General features: G+C 44.3%; 1 protein-coding gene and 1 long non-coding RNA gene across 2 annotated transcripts in view; one reads left to right on the forward strand and one right to left on the reverse strand.

Annotated features, from left to right (window-relative positions):
* The window catches only part of LOC144930910 (uncharacterized), a 31,373-nt gene that overhangs the window by 7,156 nt on the left and 2,217 nt on the right, over positions 1-22,000 (forward strand). The window lies entirely within an intron of this gene.
* Positions 4,159-22,000, reverse strand: part of OTOA (otoancorin) — a 54,162-nt gene continuing 36,320 nt past the window's right edge. The window contains exons 23-29 of the mRNA XM_073362180.1: positions 19,960-20,115; positions 17,218-17,360; positions 16,428-16,564; positions 15,131-15,228; positions 12,840-13,032; positions 9,533-9,621; positions 4,159-5,230 (exon numbers count right to left, since the gene is read on the reverse strand). Of these exons, the coding sequence (XP_073218281.1) occupies positions 9,554-9,621; positions 12,840-13,032; positions 15,131-15,228; positions 16,428-16,564; positions 17,218-17,360; positions 19,960-20,115 (795 nt within the window). The 3' untranslated portion in view covers positions 4,159-5,230; positions 9,533-9,553. The remainder of the gene's footprint in view (positions 5,231-9,532; positions 9,622-12,839; positions 13,033-15,130; positions 15,229-16,427; positions 16,565-17,217; positions 17,361-19,959; positions 20,116-22,000) is intronic.

Raw genomic sequence — 22,000 nt, forward strand, 5'->3', positions numbered from 1 at the left:
GACGCTCGCATCTTTAGGAACTCCAGGCTGTTCGAGCTGCTGCAAGAAGGGACTTACTTCCCAGACCAGAAAATTACCATTGAGGATGTTGAAATGCCAATAGTTATCCTTGGGGACCCAGCCTACCCCTTGCTCCCTTGGCTCATGAAGCCGTACACAGGCAGCCTGGACAGTAGTAAGGAGCAGTTCAACTATAGGCTGAGCAAGTGCAGAATGGTGGTAGAACATGCCTTTGGGCATTTAAAAGCTCGCTGGCGCTGTTTGCTGACTAGGTCAGACCTCAGCACAACCAACATTCCCATTTTTATTGCTGCTTGCTGTGTGCTCCATAATATCTGAGAGAGTGCATTTACCAGCACAACATCCTTGTGAGGTAGACAGTGATATTCTCCTCATTTTACAGAAGGAGGACTGAGGCAGAGCAGCAAGTGACTTGTCCAAGGTCTCAGAAGAAGTTCATGATTAGGGCCCTACCAAATTCACAGTGCATTTTGGTGAATTTCATGGTCATAGGATTTTAAAAATCATAAATTTCATGATTTCATCTATTTAAATCTGAAATGTCATGGTGTTGTAATTGTAGGGATCCTGACCCAAAAAGGAGTTGGGGGTGGGGTTCATAAGGTTATTGTCAGGGAGGTTGTGGTACTGCTCCCTTACTTCTGTGTTGTTGCTGGCAGCGGGGCTGCCTTCAGAGCTGAGCAGCTGGAGAGCGGCAGCTGCTGGTCGGGAGCCCAGCTCTGAAGGCAGAGCCGCCGCCAGCAGTAGCGCAGAAGTAAGGGTGGCCTGGGATGATATTTCTGCGCTGCTGCTGGTGGGGCGCTGCCTTTAGAGCTGGGTGTTTGGACAACAGCCATTGCTCTCCGGCTGCCCAGCTCTGAAGTCAGCGCAGAAGTGAGGGTGGCAATACTGTTACTCCCCTAAAATAACCTTGTGATCCCCCTGCAACTCCTTTTTGGGTCAGGACCCCCAATTTGAGAAACACTGGTCTCCCCCATGAAACCTGTATAGTATAAGGTAAAAGCCCACAAAAGACCAGATTTCATGGTGGGGAGACCAGATTTCACGGTCTGTGACATGTTTTTCATGGCTGTGAATTTGGTAGGGCCCTATCTATGGAGGAGCAAGGGAATTGAATTTGGGTCTCATGTTCCAGGCTAGCATCCCAACCACTGAACCATTCCTTCTCTCTCCCCACTTCAAACTTTTTTTTACCATGAAACCAGAGTTTAAGAAGCCATGACATTAAGCCTGGTTTAATAAATCACAGACCTCACAATCAGCAATGGGGTTTAACTTCTTTCATGCAAAATATTAAAATGGTGGTTAAGCGAAAAGGGATTTTCTACCTGTTAACATCCTGGATTTAACTATTTTACTTATATGGGCGTGTCCTCTTTTACAAGAATACTCAATAGTGGAAAGAAGAAGTTACTCACCTTGTGCAGTAACAATGGTTCTTTGAGATGTGTGTCCCTGTGGGTGCTCCACTTTAGGTGTCGGTGCGTCCCTGCGCCGGAGATGGGAGATTTTAAGTAGCAGCGCTTGGTCAAAGCATGTGTGCGCAGCAGCTGTCTCACGGTGTTGTTGGCGCCTCTTGTAGTGCGTGCACGACCCAACTCCTCAGTTCCTTCTCTACTGTCCTCGGCTGCAGTCAAATGATGACTTCGCTAATTATGGCAAACTGCAGGAACTCTTAGGGGATCTTCCTGAAGACAAACATCCCCAGCTCAAGGCTGTCATGACCAGGGGACAAATAATAGCCTGCACAGCTCTACAGGCCTCAATGGATGTGGCAGACACAGCCATATGAACAATGGCCACAGCATCTCTTAAAACTGGGTGAGCCTGGCATTGTGTCTGATGACGTTTCCCGCAACTGGGAAAGGAAATGTGAAGAAAAATATAGAAATTGGTTAAAAGAAAACTCTATTTCTACTGCTAAACTAAAACTGAAGGGAAAGAGATTTTTTTTTTAAATAACTGGCTAAGTAAAGTCTAATCAAACTACCTAAGAGCTAAGAAGCTAAAATTACGATGTAAACGATTTTCTTTTCTAGAGATGTTCGAAGAGGCAGCACTGCCACTAAGCTCTGTCGGCAGCAGAGGAGGGCAGAGAAGGAACTGAGGGGTCGGGTCATACGCGCGCTACATGAGCCGCCACCAACACCGTGAGACAGCTGCTGCGCGCGTGAGCCCTGACCCAGCACTGCTACCTAAAATCTCTGGCGCAGGGATGCACCGACACCTAGAATGGAGCATGCACATGGGGGCACTACTCAAAGAAGCAGCAGCATTCAGCGTCAGATGCTGATCTTATGGCTGGAGGTACGCTGACTTTACGTCAGTGTAAAACATCAGAATGTGGCCCATGGTTTTGTTGCCACAGGCCATTTTTATCTTGCAAAATGAACTGTAAAGCTTAAGGACTGCCTAGAAGCATGAGTACACTGGCTGTGTGAAATACATGATTCTCATTAGAATTTATTTGAGCACTGGTTGATTTTAGGTATAGTAATGAGAAGGGAGAAGCACCCATCTTGACAATGCAGTCCTCATGCTTCCTCAAAGTATGTATTATTGTACAATGACTTCATGAGCTATGTAGTTTGAGCTGTTAGCCAGGATGGGCAGGCATGGTGTCCCTAGCCTCTGTTTGCCAGAAGCTGGGAATGGGCAACAAGGGATGGAGCACTGGATGATTACCTGTTCTGTTCATTCCCTCTGAAGCACCTGGCATTGGCCACTGTCAGAAGAATGGATACTGGGCTAGATGGACCTTTGGTCTGGCCCAGTATGGGCGTTCTTATGTTTCTTGTTTTTTATGTCTTTAAGTGTATTGGGTGCTGTGTAAATGACAGTGACAACTTAAAGGAAGGGATTGCTATAGAGAAAATTCCTTCTTTCTCAGCTTAATACATAAAACCTCACTCTCACTGCTTTATAGTGTAGCTTCTAGTGTGTGGTAGATTGGCTGTACATATACAAGTGTGATGGTGACACTTCGTTTGATGTTCACAGCAGAGGATATTCTCAGACACCAAGTCAACAAGCACACTTGGAATCATCACACGTTAGTCACAAGCCAAAAGGACACCACACTCAGTAATTAAGTTACTAGCGTGTTGAATGGAAACTCCTATGAATTCCATTGTTGAAGACCTGTTCTACAGTAGTGTTCTCTAAAAGGGGTACACTGGGGAAGAAAAACTTGCATTTCTCCAGAGCCTTTCATCCAAAGTGCTCATATTACTTTACAAACAAAAATTATGCCTCATGACCTTCCCTTGAGATAGATATTGCTGTATCTACACAGTTGGTACTACTACTCTACCTAATTTTGTTACTATTAAAATGTATATGCCCAAGTGTTTACTGTAATACCAAAGGTATCAACTACTGACTAACTTCACAAAAATGAATCAAGGATCTTAAGGTTTTAAAACCATTTGCATTTAAGTTTACTCCACAGACTGTACAAAACAAAGAGCTCAGTTCCACTCTGATTAAAGTTAAAGGCTGAACAACTTCTGATGTAATTGGAAGCAGAATCATGCCCAGGCACCTGGGCAGAGGAACCGTGTCCTTCACTAGTACTATAGGTATTTGAGGTTCGTAGTGTGGCTACTCTTTCTGTGACTTATTACCTCTAAATGGAAGTGCCGACTGTCATCTTGAATATAAAAACATTTTCTTCTGCAATTTAATTGACATGCAAGTGGAATTCCACTCGGGTAAACTGTGGAGCTCAAACTTTTAGTGCTTTCACATCTAATTGAGACAGGAGTTTTTAATAAGACTAAACAGCTGAATCTTTAAATATAGTAGTTGATCCACTGACACAATTTAAGTGCACTTCTGGGGTTGATTAAAAAATAAGATCCTTTATATTTAAATAAATGCAACAATCTTCTTTCATACAGAAAATGAATGCAATGGGATAACTGGCATCTTAACTACTGCAGCAGAGAAATAGATGTGAGAGAACCTTTCACAATGGTAGATATGTTCATAAAGCAATACCAAAGGACATAAGACTGCCCATAACACTGTCACATTTGAAAAAAAACAAAACGGACATGAACAAATATTTGAAATATGATTTATTATACTACAATCTAACAGGAATAACAGTATTTTCTAGACTGTATTGTCCTATCTCTATTTCAATGTACTTAAACAGAACACTGTCTTCTTTTTCCACAAACTTTTGCAATTGCAAAATGAATGTTTGTCTTTTGCTTGTGTTGCTGACAAGAATCCATAACAATTATGCAAAGCAAGAGGTAAAGGATTGTTTATTTATCTGTCACTGTTTAAAATATTAGGACTTGCCATGAAAATCTTCCTATTTTAAATACTGGACACAATCTATATGTTGATAAAACACAATGTTTTCTGGATTAATTTTTTTTAAGAAGTGTGAACTTAGTGTACTGGGAAGCACTAGCGTGCCTCTTCTGAGAACTGAAGTTCTTTTTCCCACAAGAACTACAGCATGAGAAGCAGCAGAGCAAGTTTACTCTATGCTGCCCCAGCCATATGCTTCAACCCTAGGCAGGAGTGGCACTTCTAGGGATGAGGATAGCGGAGTCTCCATGGCCCATTCAATTCTCAGCCATTGAATGGTAACAGCCTGTCACTACTTATGTGGAGAGGATTCAAACAGCAGCCTAAAGACGAAAGACTCTATATTGTGGTAACAACTAGGGTCCCATGGCACTGTACAAGGACAATCCCTACCCTGAAGAGCTTACAATCAAAATAGAAGAAGAAACAATAAATGGCTAAGGCAGACAGGGAAGTACAAGGAAGCAATGAGACTGAACTGGTCAATATGTAAAGCCATGGCCACAGCACACTGGCTGCCTAACAATCTATATCGCTGTATCCGTCTCCTGAGTCAGTGAGGCTCCTCTGTAAGGTGTATAAATCTGAAGCCTTCACTGGTCTTTTCATGAGACACCAACTTGTCATGAAAGGATTGGAGGAATCCTAAAACTCTTTAATCTATGGCAGCAAAATAGCAGCTGCTTTCTATACTTGTATCATGAAATTGTGTGCTGGATCAGTTTGTTGCTTTTTAAGACACTATTATGCTCAAGCATCCCAGAGAGACTCAGCCTCCATAATTCTTGCTGAGCTGCAGCTCTTTATCCACTGAATTTTCATAGCTTGATTGGCTTTCTAAACGATCTGTTCTATCAACTCCCATGTGAGTTCTAGGCTTCTGGAAAACAAACAAAAAAGCAAATTAGTGCTACAGAATGTTAGCATTTTTAAACAATGGGACAATCGGGCAGATATTTGCTAAACTACAACTCTGAATTTTAGTCTGTCACTGTTTTGGTTCAATAACAATATGGAAAAACCAATGAATGTTATCACTAATGCTTAAAACAGGAGTTTGTGTGGCAGGATATGAAAGCAGCAGAAATTGAAATATATATATATAGATATAGATATATTTCTCTCTCTATATATATATAATATAAGCAAATTAACTTTAGGATAATAGTGCCTGCTGCTAATTTACAAATTACTTGAGTGTGTGTGTGTATATGTGAGAGAGATCTTAAGTATTCATCCTATCAAAGGTCATATTTACAGTAATGGGAGTAAGAAAATGCTTTTTGATACTAAACTAATCTACCTCTAAGACACAAGTAATCACAATAATTAGTAATAGTATTCAGGAACTTTATTCTTTACCCCCCTCCCACTTCCCAGATAAACGATTACTGCCATGTTTAACTTCTGTCTCTGCTTCAAAGAGCCATATATTGAATGCACAAGGCTGTGCAGTGTCAAAAAAACCAACTGCCCTCCCCCCACAAAGCCCCAAACCTCCCTATTGATATGCTCATCCTTCTACAAAGAATTTTTTGTCATTCTCCCACTCTTCAAATGACTAAATTAAGAACATCAGAATGGCCATGTTGGCTCAGACTAATGGTCCACTTAGCCCAATATCCTCTCTTCCAACAATGGCTTGTGCCAGATGCTTCAGAGGGACTGAACAGAACAGGGCAATTATTGAGTGATCCATCCTGTTGTCCAGTTCCAGCTTCTGGCAGTCACAGCCTGGGGTTGCGTTCCTGACCATCTTGGCTAATAAGTCCATCAATGGCTGTCTTCCATGAACTTGTCTAATTCTTTCTTTGAACCCAGTTATAGCCTTCACAACATCCCCTGGCAATGAGTTTCATAGGTGACTGTGCATTGTGTAAAGAAGTACTTTCTTATGTTTGTTTTAAACCTGCTGCCTATTAATTTCATGGGATGGTTCCTGGTAAATGACACTTCCTTATTCACTTTCTCCACGCCATTCATGATTTTACAGACCTCTATCGTATCCCCCCTCATTTGTCTCTTTCCTAGCTGAACAGTCCCAGTCTCTTCAATCTCTCTTCATATGGAAGTCATTCCAAACCCTAATAGTTTTTGTTGCACCTTTTCTGTACTACTTCCAATTCTAAGAATCTTTTTTGACATGGGGTAACCAAAACCATGTGCATTTGTTCAAGGTGTGGTTGTTCCATGGATTTATATAGTGGCATTATATTTTGTGTCTTATTATCAATGCCTTTCCTTATGGTTTATAACATTCTACTAGCTTTTTTGACAGTCACTGCACAGTGGGTGGATATTTTTAGAGAGCTATCCACAGTAACTCCAAGATCTTTCTTGAGTGGTGACAGCTAATTTAGACCCCATCATTTTGTATTCACCGTTGGGATTATGTTTTCCAATGTGCATTACTTTGCATTTATCAACACTGAATTTCTTAAGCCATTTTCTTGCCTAGTGACCCAATTTTGTGACATCCCTTTGTAACTCTTTGCAGTCATCTTTGGACTTAACTATCTTGAGTAATTTTGTGTTGTATTGTATTTGTCTGCAAAGTTTACTACCTCCTTGTTGACCCCTTTTTCCAAATCATGTACGAATATGTTGAACAGCACTGGTCCCAATACAGATCTTTGTGGGACTCCGTTATTTACGTTTCTCCACTGTGAAAACTGACTATTTATTCCTACCCTTTGTTTCCTATTTTTTAACCAGTTATTGATCCATGAGAGGACCCTTTCCCCCCCACCACCATCCCATGACTGCTTACTTTGCTTCAGAGCTTTTGGTGAGGGACCTTGTCAAAGGCTTTCTGAAAGTCCAAGTACACTATATCACTGGATCAACCTTGTTCACATTTGTTGATGCTCTCAAAGTATTCTAATATATTAGTGAGGCATGATTTCCTTTTACAAAAGCCATGTTGAATCTTTCCCAACATATTGTGTTTATCTGTGTCTGATCATTTAGTTCTTTGCTATAGTTTCAACCAATTTGCCTGATACTGAAGTCAGGCTTACCAGCATGCAGCTGCCACAATCACCTATGGAGCCTTTTTAAAAAATCAGCATCACATTAGCTATCCTGCAGTTCTCTGGTACAGAGGCAGATTTAAATGATAGGTTGCATACCACAGTTGGTACTTATGCAATTTCATATTTGAGTTCCTTCTGCACTCTTGGATAAATTACCATCTGGTCGTAGTGACTTACAACGGTTTAATTTATCAATTTGTTCCAAAGACGCCTTCTACTGACACCTCAATCTGGGACTGTTATTCAGATTTGTCTCTTAAAAAGAATGGCTCAGGAATGGGAATTTCCCTCACATCCTCTTCAGTGAAGACCAATGCAAAGTATTAATTTAGCTCAGGGGCGGGCAAGCTTTTTGGCCTGAGGGCCACATCGGATTTCCAAAATTATATGGAGGCTGTGCCTCCCCAAACAGCCAGGCGTGGCCCAGCCCGCACCCCCATCTGACCCCCCCTGCTTCTCGCCCCCTGATGGCTCCTCCGGGTCTCCTGTCCCATCCAACCCCTCTGTTCCCCGACTCTTGCCCCATCCAACCCCTCCATCCCCTGACCGCTCCCGGACCCCCCGCCCCTGACCGCCCCCGGGACCCCTGCTCCCATTCAACCCCCCTGTTCCCTGCCCTCTGACCACCCCGCCCCCTGATCACCACCCTAAACTCCCCTGCATTCTATCCAACCCCCCGTCCCCTTACCGCACCGCCCAGAGCACCAGGAGAGGCAGCTGTGCCACCCGGCTGGAGCCAGCCATGCCACTGTGCAACACAGAGCACCGGGTCAGGCTGCGGCTTTGCAGCTGCGCTGCCCGGCAGGAGCTCACAGCCCCACCGCCCAGAGCATTGCGCCAGTGGTGCAGTGAGCTGAGGCTGCGGGGGAGGGAGAACAGCAGGGAAGGGGCTGGGGGCTAGCTGGCTGGGCAGGAGGGTCCTGCGGGCTGGATGTGGCCTGCAGGGCGTAGTTTGCCCATCTCTGATTTAGCTTCTCTGCAAGAGCCCTTGTCTTCCTTGAATGCCCTTTTAGCACCTTTATCGTCCAGTTGACCCACTGATCAGAGGCTGTTTGGCAGGCTTCCTATGTACTTTTTTTTTTTCTGTTAGTTTTTGTGTCTTTTGCTGGTTGCTCTTCAAATTCTTTTTTTGGCCTGCCTAATTATACTTTTACACTTGACTTGCGAGAGATTATGTTCCTTTCTAAATTCCTCAGTATGATTTGACTTTCAATTTTTAAGGATGCCTTTTTGTCTCCAACTGCCTCTTTCACTTGTTTAGCCATGGTGGCATTTTTTTGATCCTCTTACTGTGTTTTTTTTTAATTTGGGGTATACATTTAGTTTGAGCCTCTCTGATGGTGGTTTTTAAAAAGTTTCCATGCAGGTTGCAGGTATTTCACTTTTGTGACTGTACCTTTTAATTTCCATTTAATTACCTTCCTTATTTTTGTGTAGTTTCCATTTTTTAAGTTAAATGCTACTGTGGTGGATTCTTTGCTATTTCCCTCCTACCAGGCTGTTACAGTTAATTACATTACAGTCGCTCTCACTGAGCACTTCAGCTATATTCACCTCTTGGACCAGACATTATGCACTACTTAAAACTAAATCAAGAATTGTCTCTCCCCTTGTGGATTCCAGAATTAGCTTCTCCAAGAAACAGTCATTAAGGGTATCTAGAAATTTTCTCTTTGCATCACGTCCTGAGGGGACGTACCCAGTAAATATGGGGATAGTTGAAATCTCCCATTTATTATTGAGTTTTCTCAGAATAATGATTCTCAGAGTTTTGTAGGCTCTCTACTCTCCCTGACCATTTCATAATCAGTGTTGCCGCCCTGGTCAGGTGGTTGGCAATATATATCCACTGCTACACTTTGATTATTCAAACATGTAATTTCTATCCATAGAGATTCTATGGTACAGTTTGATTCATTTAAGATGTTCACTAATTTTGACTCTCTGCTTTCTTTCACATGTAATACCATTACCCCACCAGCATGACCTACTCTGTCATTCCTCTATATGTTGTATCCTGTATTACGGTGTCCCATTGATTATCGTCATTCCACCAACTTTCTGTGATGCTTATTATATCAATCCTCATTTAATACCAGTCACAAATGTACTATCCAATAATGTTTAAGTGAAAGGATCATGCTTACAGTAAGTTTAACAATCACACTTCAGGAAGTGGGACAAAGGATGTACAGAGCACACAGCGAAATGCTGAAGCCACTGGAAAAGTGAGCACCTGGAAAGTACAAAGCATTATGTCTTAGTGTCATCTGGAATGTGTACAGTGCTGTCTTACTTTCCCAACTTCACCCACTAAAACAGAATTACAAACACTTAAACAAGCAGAAAAACCCCAACCCACAGTGAAGCAAACTGCAAGAATCTGAATATTCAGTTGCTCAGAAGGCTCCCCTTGCTATGGCAGCTAGAAGATTCAATTTAATATCCACACATCCAACAGAGAAGAGTCTCAAATGGGTAGCTCCTGCCACATTTCTGTTATAGCAATAAATGAATGAAAAGCCTGAGTAAGTAGGTGAGCTTTATGCCATGTTGAGATCATCAGGAAACTCCTGCCTCTGGTAGAACCACAGAGGGAGCAGATTGCACAGGTGAGGCAGTGGTGCTGAGAATAATTTTATTGGGTCTAAGAAGTTCAATTCCTGAGACAACAAAAGCAACCTAGCAGCTCTTACCTCCCTGCAGCGCTCATGTGAACCCCCACGCCCTGATAACAGCTACTGTTCCTCACTGGGGAGGGTGAGTAGTGGCAATAAGAGCAGTACCTGCCCTCTCTTGGGATGACTTCCCTCAGGAGTGCAGAGATCTGGGCTGGAGATGTAATTTACACCCCACTGCACCAGCTTGTGTAAATGCAACCTACGACAAACTGAAAGATGTTTGTGAGCATTGCTAAAACTTTGATCAATTAACTTTCAATACTGAGGATTAATAATCCAGTCACTGAAGCTCATATCCTGGATGGCTTTTTCCCTATGCAGGAGACAGAAACGGGAAATGCTACTGCAATGGCCCAAACTCTCCTTGAAGGAGGAACACTAAAGCAACAGGCATGATCCCTTCCTCACTTCCAGCTCTGCAGGACAACCTTACCCATGTGATCTCTGCACACTGGGACTCAGTGTCTTTTTAGGGGAGGCTAAGAGAGAGCAACTGTCTACAGTGCATGGAAGGCATGCTTTGAGTTTAAATCTTTCAGGGAGGGGGTATGAGAAGGAATCAGAGAGGGAAATGACGCTGTCTGTGGACTGTATTTTACACCAGCTAGTGGTTCCCATTTGTTAGCATGGTGTGACACGGCCAGCTGAGTTTGACTGCTAACACCACCCCATGCTGTCCCTCTATTGGCTCCTGTTGCTGGTGAAATTCATGTGTTGCATCACCCTGATTGTGTCTACAGAATCCTAGCCCACACTACTGCTCTTCAGTGATGGAGACAGGGTAAGATTTACTCTTGCAATATGAGAGAAGATGGAAATACTGCTTTCCACTCTTGTTTGTGTGAGAGCAACTGGGGACTGTAAGGGGGTGAAATAAAAAACCTGGTAATGCACATGGACCAGTTTCCCAGAGTTTAAGCCAGTGGTCACCAACCAGTAGATCGCGATCAACTGGTCGATCGCGGTCTCTGGCTACTAAAAGTCTGGCGGCGCAGCAGGGCTAAGGCAGGCTCCCTGCCTGCCCAGGCCCCATGCCGCTCCCAGAAATGGCCAGCATGCCCCCACAGCCCGAGGGGAGGGGAGACGGGGTCTCCGCACGCTGCTCCTGCCTGCAGGTACTGCCCCTGCAGCTCCCATTGGCCGGGAACAGGGAACTACAGCCAATAGGAACTACGGGGGTGGTGCCTGCAGGGAGGGGCAGCACACAGAGCCACATGCTGCCCCACTCCCTCCTGGGGTCACAGGGACTTACTACTGGCTACTTCTGGGAGCGGTGTGGGGCCAGGGCAGGCAGCCTGCTTTAGCCCCACTGCACCGCCAATCGTGGTAAGTGCTGCCCGGCAGAAGCCTGCACCCCTCACCCACTCCTGGCACCCCAACCCTCAGCCCTGAGCCCCTTCCTGGAGCCTGCACCCCAACCCCCTGCCCCAGGCTCAACCCAGAGCCCTCTCCCACACGCTGAACCCCCCAGCCCCAGCCCAGAGGCCACATCTCATCATGCACCCCAACCCCCTGCCCCAGCCCAGTGAAAGTAAGTGAAGATGGGGGAGAGCAAACAATGGGGGCTGGAGTGAGCGGGGCGGGGCCTCAGGGAAGGGGCAGGGTAGATCCTGGGTTGCAGTTAAATTCAGAAAGTGATCTTGTGCTTAAAAAGATTGGCGACCACTTCAATACTGACAATAACTGTCATGTCTGCTTGGCTTGGTTCTGGTAACTAAATAGAAAAGGAGTACTTGTGGCACCTTAGAGACTAACCAATTTATTTGAGCATGAGCTTTCGTGAGCTACAGCTCACTTCATCGGATGCATACCGTGGAAACTGCAGCAGACTTTATATACACACAGAGATCATAAAACAATACCTCCTCCCACCCCACTGTCCTGCTGGTAATAGCTTATCTAAAGTGATCATCAAGTTGGGCCATTTCCAGCACAAATCCCGGTTTTCTCACCCTCTACCCCCCCCCCACACACAAACTCACTCTCCTGCTGAGGTCACTTTGGATGGGCTATTACCAGCAGGAGAGTGAGTTTGTGTGTGTGGGGGGGTGGAGGGTGAGAAAACCTGGATTTGTGCTGGAAATGGCCCACCTGATGATCACTTTAGATAAGCTATTACCAGCAGGACAGTGGGGTGGGAGGAGGTATTGTTTTATGATCTCTGTGTGTATATAAAGTCTGCTGCAGTTTCCACGGTATGCATCCGATGAAGTGAGCTGTAGCTCACGAAAGCTCATGCTCAAATAAATTGGTTAGTCTCTAAGGTGCCACAAGTACTCCTTTTCTTTTTGCGAATACGGCTGTTACTCTGAAACCTGGTAACTAAATGCTACTCTGTCTTTTATAACTGTAAAAGTGGAGGCCAATATTTCCGAATATAAGTGCATAAAGTTAAGCATCTATATGTAAACTTATAAAACTGAAGAAATGGTCCATTTCCCCTTCCGCCCCCTCCCCCAACAGCTGATTACCCAAAGCTCCCCCTCCCCCAACAGCTGATTACCCAAAGCTCCCATTTTAGTTGGCTGGAGTAGTGTGTACTTGGCATCTCGGGGTGGGGGAGAGGGAGGGGCGGGAAATCAGGCTACTTATTTAGGTGTTTGATTTTAGGCACCCATGTTCAAACATGTTGCCCAGAATTTTCATTATAGTACAACTCCAAAACAAGGGCCTGTGCCTGACGGGTGTTGAGCCTCTGCAATCCCTACTGACCTCAGTGGGATATGTTGATGCTCATTATCTCTCAGGATCAGCTCCAAAGTGTTCTACTCACAATTTGAGGCTGGTGTATGTGTTGACTGAATGGTGCTTGCATTAGTTTGTGTATCTTGGACACCTGTCCTTGCGCCATCTAGTGCCAGCTGAAGACTCTGTAGCTGTAATGCATTCAGAAGGTTTCTCTGCGATTCAGTAACCATGGCTGCATTTTCAGGGCCAAGGTTTGCTATTTGTTCTGGGGACAGCACCTTGAGGAATAAGTTCAAAAAAACAAAAACCCCTGCTTTAGGATGTCCGCTGCATTACACAAGTAATGAATCAGAGGTCCAGACTGCCTTGTACTTAGAGTGAGGAAAATAGCCACACTCTGTATTGCTGGAAAAATGCTCAGTATTGTTTTATTCTTTTTAAATATCTGCATATCTGTTTACCTGACTGGCCATTCATCTAGCTTTCAGCCTTCTCCTTTGGTTGCAACAGTACCTAGGTTCTGGAGACACTTTCTGTGCTACCAGTGCATTTGTCAACCCTCTGATATTGGAGTCTCAGCTTTAGTTGCTTTTGGGGGGGGGGGTTATACCCTACGACTGCCAAACTATTTTTTTCTTTCCTCTTGCATCATCTTCCAAACCTGCCCCATTCTTGCCTGCCTGTGATATAGACACAGGATTCCACTATCTATACAGCAGCAAGATGAAAAGATGCCGTCGTTCCACCCCTGGATTTTTCCTTCTAGATTGAAAATCTTCCAACTGTGGTCACATTGTCTTGTTTTAAAAATGGAACAAGATAATTACTGTATGGTTATGATTATCTTTCAGTACGTGGTGATTAAACCAATTTGTAAAACAGGCATCTACAATGCATCCTGTATTGCCTTGATTATAGTAACATTCAATGTTTAGCTCCACCATGGAGCAAGCTCTTTTTGCTGCAGCAGCTATGCATCCAGGTTTAATTTTAATAAAGGGCCACATTTTAGTTTAAAAGTAGGCCCGGTGACAGATCAAAATTCCATTCCATATTAATTATAATTGTCTGTCTGAGACTTTGTCTACATAAGCCAGTTGCATTTGTTAAATAAAGGTTAAGTAGGTTTGAACCTACTTAATTAAATTGGTGCAAACCTCTGCATAGAAGTGCCAGTAAATTTTAAAATAAACCCCTCAAACGAAACTAAGTTTCCACAAAGTGATAAATCTGCTTATAATCAATACCTTTAGTTAAACTGGTATTACTTTTTCATGTAGAATGCCTTAAGATAAAACTGTAGCTACACAAAGCCACAGTAAAAATAAATGCCACTTCGAATTGCTAAAGAAGAGCATTAAGCTCTTCTGGGTAAGGATTCTGTATTTTTTGTGTAAAGAACTATGTCGATCTAGAAATTTCATCACATGTCCCTCTCTCTCTTCTTGTGTACATCTGCTGAATTTCTGTTGAGAATCTCTAAAGGATACCTTCAACCCTCTGCTTTGTGGATTTTCCCGAGCACTGAAAAGTGTGACACAGTGAGGCTGCAGACTTATTGGAGCTGTCAAAGGTGCAGCATAGAACACTTTTTTGCAGCTTGTGGTCAAGGAGTTTCTCCTTTTATGGAAGCTGACAGTTAAGTTGTCTGGCTCATCTATCCATCACTACATTGAGTGACTGACCTCATGAGTGTCTGAACCAGAGGTGGTTGGGCAGAATTTTAATCTTCTCTCCACGTCAAACAACGTCTGGGTCAGAGACTTCAAAATCCATGTGCTAGTCTCTGGGCCATATTCAGAGCTGACATAAGCAGGATGAATTCCAATGAAATCAGAGTGTAGCTGCTTGTACCAATTCTGAATTCAGCCTTTCCCCGTCTGTCTGTCTGTGTCTTTCAGAAATGCTGCATAGGAGAATGCTATCAGAATTTAGGGTTAACAAAAAAGCCCAAATACGACCAAGGGGGTTGCTTGTAGCTGTGATAGTATGGATGAATGCGTTCACTGTCCTTAATAAAAGAGAAGAAAAGGAAGACCTCAACAGAATATCACTAGAGACACAGACCTTACTTTAAGCCATCTGCCCCTATGTACTCAGGCTGCAATTTTAGAACACTTTCTTAATGCTTTTTCCCTTGGGACACATTTTGCACTGAGCATAAATAAAATAAACGGTTTGACATTTTATGTGCATCACAAATATAGATGAGATAGCTGTGAGTTAATGCTTCATACACTTAACTGCCTCTCACTTAATAATCAAGCCAGAAAGGGTCTTGCAGAAACCCAAATTGAAGCATAAATTAGTATTGCAGTTTGTTTATAATAGAGTAAAAGTGATGGAATATGACTTCTTCAGTAACCGAGCACTTACTTTGAAAACTTCATCAGGTATATGTCTTATGGCTGCTGGTTGGAAATATGGCATCACATCTTTGTCAAGAGCTGTCAACTCTCTCTCATTTAAACCAGCTTTTAAGACAAAATAGGAATAGAGCTTAGTTCACACATCCTTTTCATTATGTTACGTTTTGACTAATTTACATTAATACATTATTTGGCCAATATTTGTCTCTGAACTCTGTTCCAGTAAAACATGAGGAAATCAACACTCTGAAATTAAACAGAAAAAGAGACCCTTTTGTGCACTTGAATGAATGCTCAAGTTTAACAGACATAAGAGGTAATTAAGTTATAAGTAAAGACAAATACACAATTCCTTTTCCTGCTTTCTTTCATAGTAACCACCACCACCAACCAGCTTACAGACAACTGTAGCACATAAGAAACAAATATACTATGACTGAAGTCCATTAGTAGTATTCTTTGCAATACAAAATTAGACAGTAACCTCCCTCTCCCTGAAATCCTAAATACAAAACACAATGTGGACTCTGTTCACCAATAAAGGGAAGCTTCTGCTTTTGCAGAAGGCTATCCCTGGAACACACATACATCATATTAGTGCCATACAACATGTCACTATTAAACTGACCACATTCTTGGAGTAAGCAGAAGAACTTTAATATTGACTTGGCATGCCTGCTCTCTAAAAATGGGTTCCATGAACATGCAGGGAGCAGATCAAGGGCCCAGTCCTCCAGATGCTGAACACCCTCAACTCCTGCTGACTTCAGATGAGACATTCAGTCCCTTGCAGGACTGAACCCTAAGGTAGGATTCTGGGACCCTGTAAATGGAGAGACAGAGCAGCTGTGGGCAGTGCAATGCTCTGCTGGATAACTGTATGCTGGAAAGCTGGTAGGCACCTCACTTAGAAGGAAGATCAAGAACTTAACGGTGAAAGGAAGAATAGTCCCTCCAGAGGGGTGGCCCTGAAATTTCAATTTGACTCAGCCCTGCTTAGCCAGGTTAGCTCTCTGAAGTATGTACAATGCCAAATTCACTCCAGTCTGCCCCAGCAGAAGCTGGTGCAGATTCTGGCAGAGGTCCCCCAGCAGTGGAAAGTCAGAGCACCCTGTGGAGACTAACAGTGTTTTTCTTTGGTGGGGGAAGGATGTTAATGGAAATGCTGCCTGTCTTTCCCCGGAGGGGTGACTCCTGTCCTGTCCCTGCCAGTGCAGAGAAGCACAATATGGGGTGAACCTGTCCTGTAATGCTTTTAAAGATGGTGTTTCAGAAATGTCACTGATAGAACTTGGTCTCATTACCTGCTATGGTACCAATCTCATGTATAATAGAACTGTTCCACCCTGCAGCAATTCCAAATACAGATTCTGCCACCTTCTTAAACTCTTCCAGAACAGGAGTGCTACATGGCAACAAGCCAACTCTTGCAATCACAGCACTGCAAAAGGGCAATGGGGTTAGCATGACATACTGTCATTACACCCTACATTTAAAATGTTTGAAATATGCTTAATCTATGCCAACAGAGTTGTAAACACAGTTTCAGGCCCAAATATAGATGAACACATTGCAAAGAAGTTAGAACGGTCAGCCTTAAAAAAAAAAAAATCTACAATGCTTTAAGCAACAAATTTGAGTTTCTCACTTCAATAGCTACAGTGGATCACAGTGGAATCTGTCTTAAACAGCCACTCAAGGCTCCACTGAAAATCAGTTGCTTGATCCAGGTGTTTTCTAGCCTAAGGGCTGAACAAATTTATAATTAAATATCTGGGAGTATTTTAAAGGGTCACTGAAGGTGGCAAAGTTGCCTATTCCAAATGGCCCTTCAAGCAGATTTTTCTGGGTACATGGCTTTCGTTAATGGAGGTGGCCTCAGAGAAAACGTTAACAGAGCACAGTTCAGTGGCTATGGTTTGACAGCTTCCCAAAGATTACAGAATGCCCAAAAGCTTTTGAAGTGTTGGAAAAGAGCTCTTTAGACATAGTGCTTCTGGAAATCCTTGAGGGGAGACAAATTTCACCACTAATATCATTAGCAGAGACTTAAAAATAAAACTGTATTTAATTTTGGTAATAAAGTATTTCTACCTGAATTCTGTAGCCTTTATGGTCTTGATGTCTGTGGTGTTCAGAGCACACAGATTAGCTCCTAATCCTGCTAAATCAAAGCTTTTCAGCCCATAGACTGTCTGACCAGAGTGTTCAAGAAACCCTTGTAAAATGGATTTAGCCTGCAGAGGCAATGAGATGAAGAACAGTTATAACTGTAAAATAGGGGTCTACAACTGGAAGCTGCTACTGATATCAGCTGTTACGAACTGATCTGTAATTTTACTAAACTGAGCCTGAGCCTACTCCCGCTGAAGTCAATGGGAATTTTGCCATGGTCTTCAGTGGGAGCAACGTCAGTGCCACTTATGGGCACAGTGCCTCCTGAGAAGTGCTGAGCGCCACTGCCTACCAGTACAATCAATGTGACTTGAAGGCATATAGCACCTCTTACGAAAGACTTGGCACCTCCCATGACTGGACCACAAATGAACACTTTACCAGAATAATCAGCTATTGAAGCATCTAACACAGGGGTGGGCAAACTTTTTGGCCTGAGGGTCACATCAGGGTTCCGAAACTGTGGAGGGCTGGGTAGGGATGGCTGTGCCTCCCCAAACAGCCTGGCCCCCACCCCCTGACTGCCTCCCTCAGAACCCCCAACCCATCCAACCCCCCCCCACTCCTTGTCCCCTGACCGCCTCCTCCCAGGACCCCCCCACCACAACTGCCTCCTGGAACCCTACCCCCTATCCAACTCTCCTGCTCCCTGTCCCCTGACTGCCCCGATGCCTATCCACACCCCTGCCCCTGACAGGCCCCCTGGGACTCCCATGCCTATCCAACCACCCCCTGCTCCTTGTCCACTGACTGCCCCCCAGGACCCCCTGCCCCTTATCCAACCTCCCTGCTCCCCGCCCCCTTACCATGCGGCTCAGAGCACCAGGACTGGCAGCCATAAGTAAGCAGCACATTCCTAAGGGGAGCAATTTAATATACTACACCGGTGGCTCCCGTAGCCGCGCTGCCTGGGCAGGAGCTTGCAGCCCCGCTGCCCAGAGCGCTGGGGGCACGGCGAGCTGAGGCTGCGGGGGGCTAGTCTCCACAGCCAGGAACTCAAGGGCCAGGCAGGACGGTACCTTGGGCTGGATGTGGCCCGCAGGCTGTAGTTTGCCCACCTCTGATCTAACAAAACTTCCCAATTTCAACTTAACTGAAAAGAGCTAAATCATAGATAAGTTTTTCTCTTCCATAAATGGTCAGTATGAAGCATTGCAAAATTAGAGCCTTCCTGTACTGTTTAAGTGTCTTATGTAGATGCTAACCTATGCTTAATCAGTATCATTTATTAAAATACAACAGGAAATATCAAAAGTGAAGTACTGTGTTAAAACACGCCAGTTCCTTCTGTTTCCTTATAGTGCCTCTTCAGCATAAACATCTGTTACATAGATTTCTGACACTGAGCCAGTGCTAGCTACCATCAACCTAATGTCATACGCTGAAGAGAAGTGATGGCAAGACCACATGGACAGAAATTTGCTGCTAGTTGCATATGCAAATAAAGGATTTTAATCTTCTTTTATTCACTATGTAAATCCTACTGGCATTAATGGGAGTTATTCAGGCATACTGAGAGAACAGAGTGAGTACTCGAGCATCTGAATGGAATAATTTGTAAATAACAGCTCATCTGTACAAGTGTCTGGATGTATTTAATACTCCTGGGGGCATTCTGTGCCAAAAAATTAAAAATTCTGCACATAATATTTTAAAATTCTGCACATTTTATTTGTCAAAATAACACTACATAATCACACCTGTTTCATTTATTTCAAAATACCTGTCAGCAAGTATGTCCGTAGCAATACGGATACACAAATTCCCCCAGGAGTAGAGAGTTAAAGAAACCCATATGACAACTCAGTTCCTGTTTCTCTGCCGCATTTCCTCCTCCCCTCCACCCTGAGCCCAGCTGCAGGGCCCCTCCTTGCCCAGATACCCAAACCCCCTCCCCCCCCTCAGAGCACAGCCTTGGCTGCCCCCAGCCCAGCCATCCCCATCCCCTCCCCCGAGCCCAGGGATCCAGAGGGGGAAACAGCCTGATGCTTGGTCCCAGGCTTGTATGGAGTTTCCTGTGTGTTGTCCTCTCCTTCCCTTAGGGGCCAGGGCATGCTGGGAATTGCAGCTGCCATGAACCTTCTAGCTCCCTCCCCCTCTCCCCAGCAGCATCTTCTGTGTACAAGCTGGGTTCTGCCGGGTCCATCAACCCCTAGTGGTGGCTAGCAGCACTGCAGCCCATTTCTGTGGGGGAAAGGAAATTCTGCACGCGCATCAATTTCTGCAAAATTCTGCATTGCGCATTGGCACCAAATTCCCCCAGGAATAATTTAGGGTGGTGGTAGTAGCAATACAGAATCCAGCCTTGGTCAATAAGGACTAATTGTTTTTACCAGTTTGTGTCTATTCAGAGACCTGGGTGAAATGAGTTGATGGTCTCATTCTAATCCCTAATGGGCAAGTGGTCAAAGCATAGTGAACATTATCATAATTGGTACATATTGCCACCCTCCTTGGTCCTCTCACCAGAGAGGCTTAGGACCAAGTAGGCATGAACATTTAACTACCTTCTCACCCTTAGAGGTGGCACTGGAGATCCTGGCTGAGAAAAACTGGAAGGGCAGCATGGGGAGCTGTATTTGTTCTGTAGGTGATTTCAGGTCTTGGAGGGTCATTCATCCCATGCCTTTTCACCAGCAGTAAATTTAATAAAATATTTACCTGGACAAGAGTCCATTCTGTTTGTTGACTAAGTGCCGCAACGGTGTCAACAGAACTTAAATCCAGTGCTTCTATTTCACGCTCACTCAGAGCTAGGGCAATACGTCCAAGGGAAACGATATGGTAACTCTTCCAGCCCGGCAATGCACCCCAAACCTTTAAAATAAATTAACATACAGCATCTATTAGTTCATAACGAACACTCACTTACATGCTCCATTGTCTCTACTTCTGATTTTAAAGTAATAATTAACAAAATAAAACTCTATGGGCTGGATTGTGTGGTCTGCTAATCCCATTCTTCACTGTGTAAGCAGAGGTTGGACAGTGCAGAGAATTGAGCCCTTCATATTTCTAGGGTGGTGACGCTCAGTTGATCTAAAAATACTTACATTGTCACACAAGATGACTTCTGGTTAATAAGTATAAATTGGTTGAATAAGCGGGTATGATTTTCCCTTTGGTTTTTTGTTTGTTTGTTTGTTTTTAAATCTTTTTTCCTCAAATTCCTGGGTTTTAAAAAAGCCATTATTCTGATTTTACTGATTTTCATCCGAATTTTGGAAGTGCTGGAACTCTCCAGATGTGGCTCCCTGCTCTAGAAGGAGAGATGGTGACCTGGTCTCCCTCTCACAGAGTCTTCTGACCTGCTTGAGGACAGTTTGTGGCTGCTGCTTCACAGTAAGAGGGACAGGGAGGGAGGGAGAGGGACAGCGAGCTGGGTCCTGGCAGCTGAGACTGCTTGACTGCTGCAGCAACAGGCTCGCAAGGAGGGAAGACTTGGTCACTGCTACATTGTGGTGAGTAGCAGGCACCCCTAACCCACTTCCCCCGCCACAGATACTGGGCACTCCCTCCCACACAGAGCACCCCACACCGCCTGCCCATCACTGCCCCCCATGAGTACCAAGCATTCCCATCCCCCCATGCTAACTAGGAGTTTTGGAATTTACAGTGAAGCCCCTAATATCAAGCATAAGTCACCAATAGTAAACTAAAAAGAAAAGTTTTATTTCTTTAGGATTAGAGATAATAATAGTTTTGTAAACATTTTTGTCTCTCTTTGTTGCTTTTTTTTTCTGTCCTCCCATCCCTCAGTATTAATGCCAATATTTATTTGGAAAACTGAAGAAGTTACTCGCCTTGTGCTGTAATGATGGTTCTTCAAGATGTGTGTCCCTGTGGGTGCTCCACTCTAGGTGTCGGTGCGTCCCTGCGCCGGAGATTGGAGATTTCTCACAGCAGTACTCGGTCGGGGAAAGGGCACGCACCGGAGTCGTCTGGTGCAGCCGTTGGCACCTCATGTAGCACGCGCTCCCCGACCGTCCCCTCTGTTCCTTCTCTACCGCAGAGCTTGGCTGTGTGAACTCCGAAGTAGAGGGGAGGAGGGTGGGTAGTGCAGCACCCACAGGAACACACATCTCGAAGAACCATCATTACTTCACAAGGTGAGTAACTTCTTCTTCTTCAAGTGGTGTCCCTGTGGGTGCTCCACTCTAGGTGCTTGTAGAACAGTACCCCACCAAAGGTGGTAGGGGTTCGGAGTTATGTATAAGTGTGTGATGAGAGCACTGTCAGGCCAACGACAGAGTCTGAGACAAGGCCTTGGGTGATAGCATAATGCTTTGCAAAAGTGTGCTCTGATGTCCAGGTTGCAGCTCTACAAATATCTATTAAGGGGACATTGTTCAAAAATGCAATCGATGTCGCCATGGATCGCTTCGAGTGGGATCTGATGCTCACAGGGGGTTCTTTGTGATGCAGGTGGTAGCAAGTCTGAATACAGGTAGAGACCCATTTGGAGAGTCTCTGGGTCGATATTGTAGAGCCCTTGGAGTGCTCTGATGTAGAGACAAATAGTCTTGGTGACTTGCGAAATGGTTTAGTTCTGTCCAAGTAAAAGGCTACAGCCAGTCTGACATCTAGCATGTGCAACGTTGCTTCTCGAGAGTCGTTATGTGGCTTGGGATAGAAGGCAGGTAAGTGTATGGTTTGATTAATACGAAAATTTGTAGCCACTTTGGGCAAGAATTTTGGGTGA

The sequence above is a fragment of the Lepidochelys kempii genome, chromosome 10 (assembly GCF_965140285.1).
Source record: "Lepidochelys kempii isolate rLepKem1 chromosome 10, rLepKem1.hap1, whole genome shotgun sequence".
Lineage (NCBI taxonomy): Eukaryota > Metazoa > Chordata > Testudines > Cheloniidae > Lepidochelys > Lepidochelys kempii.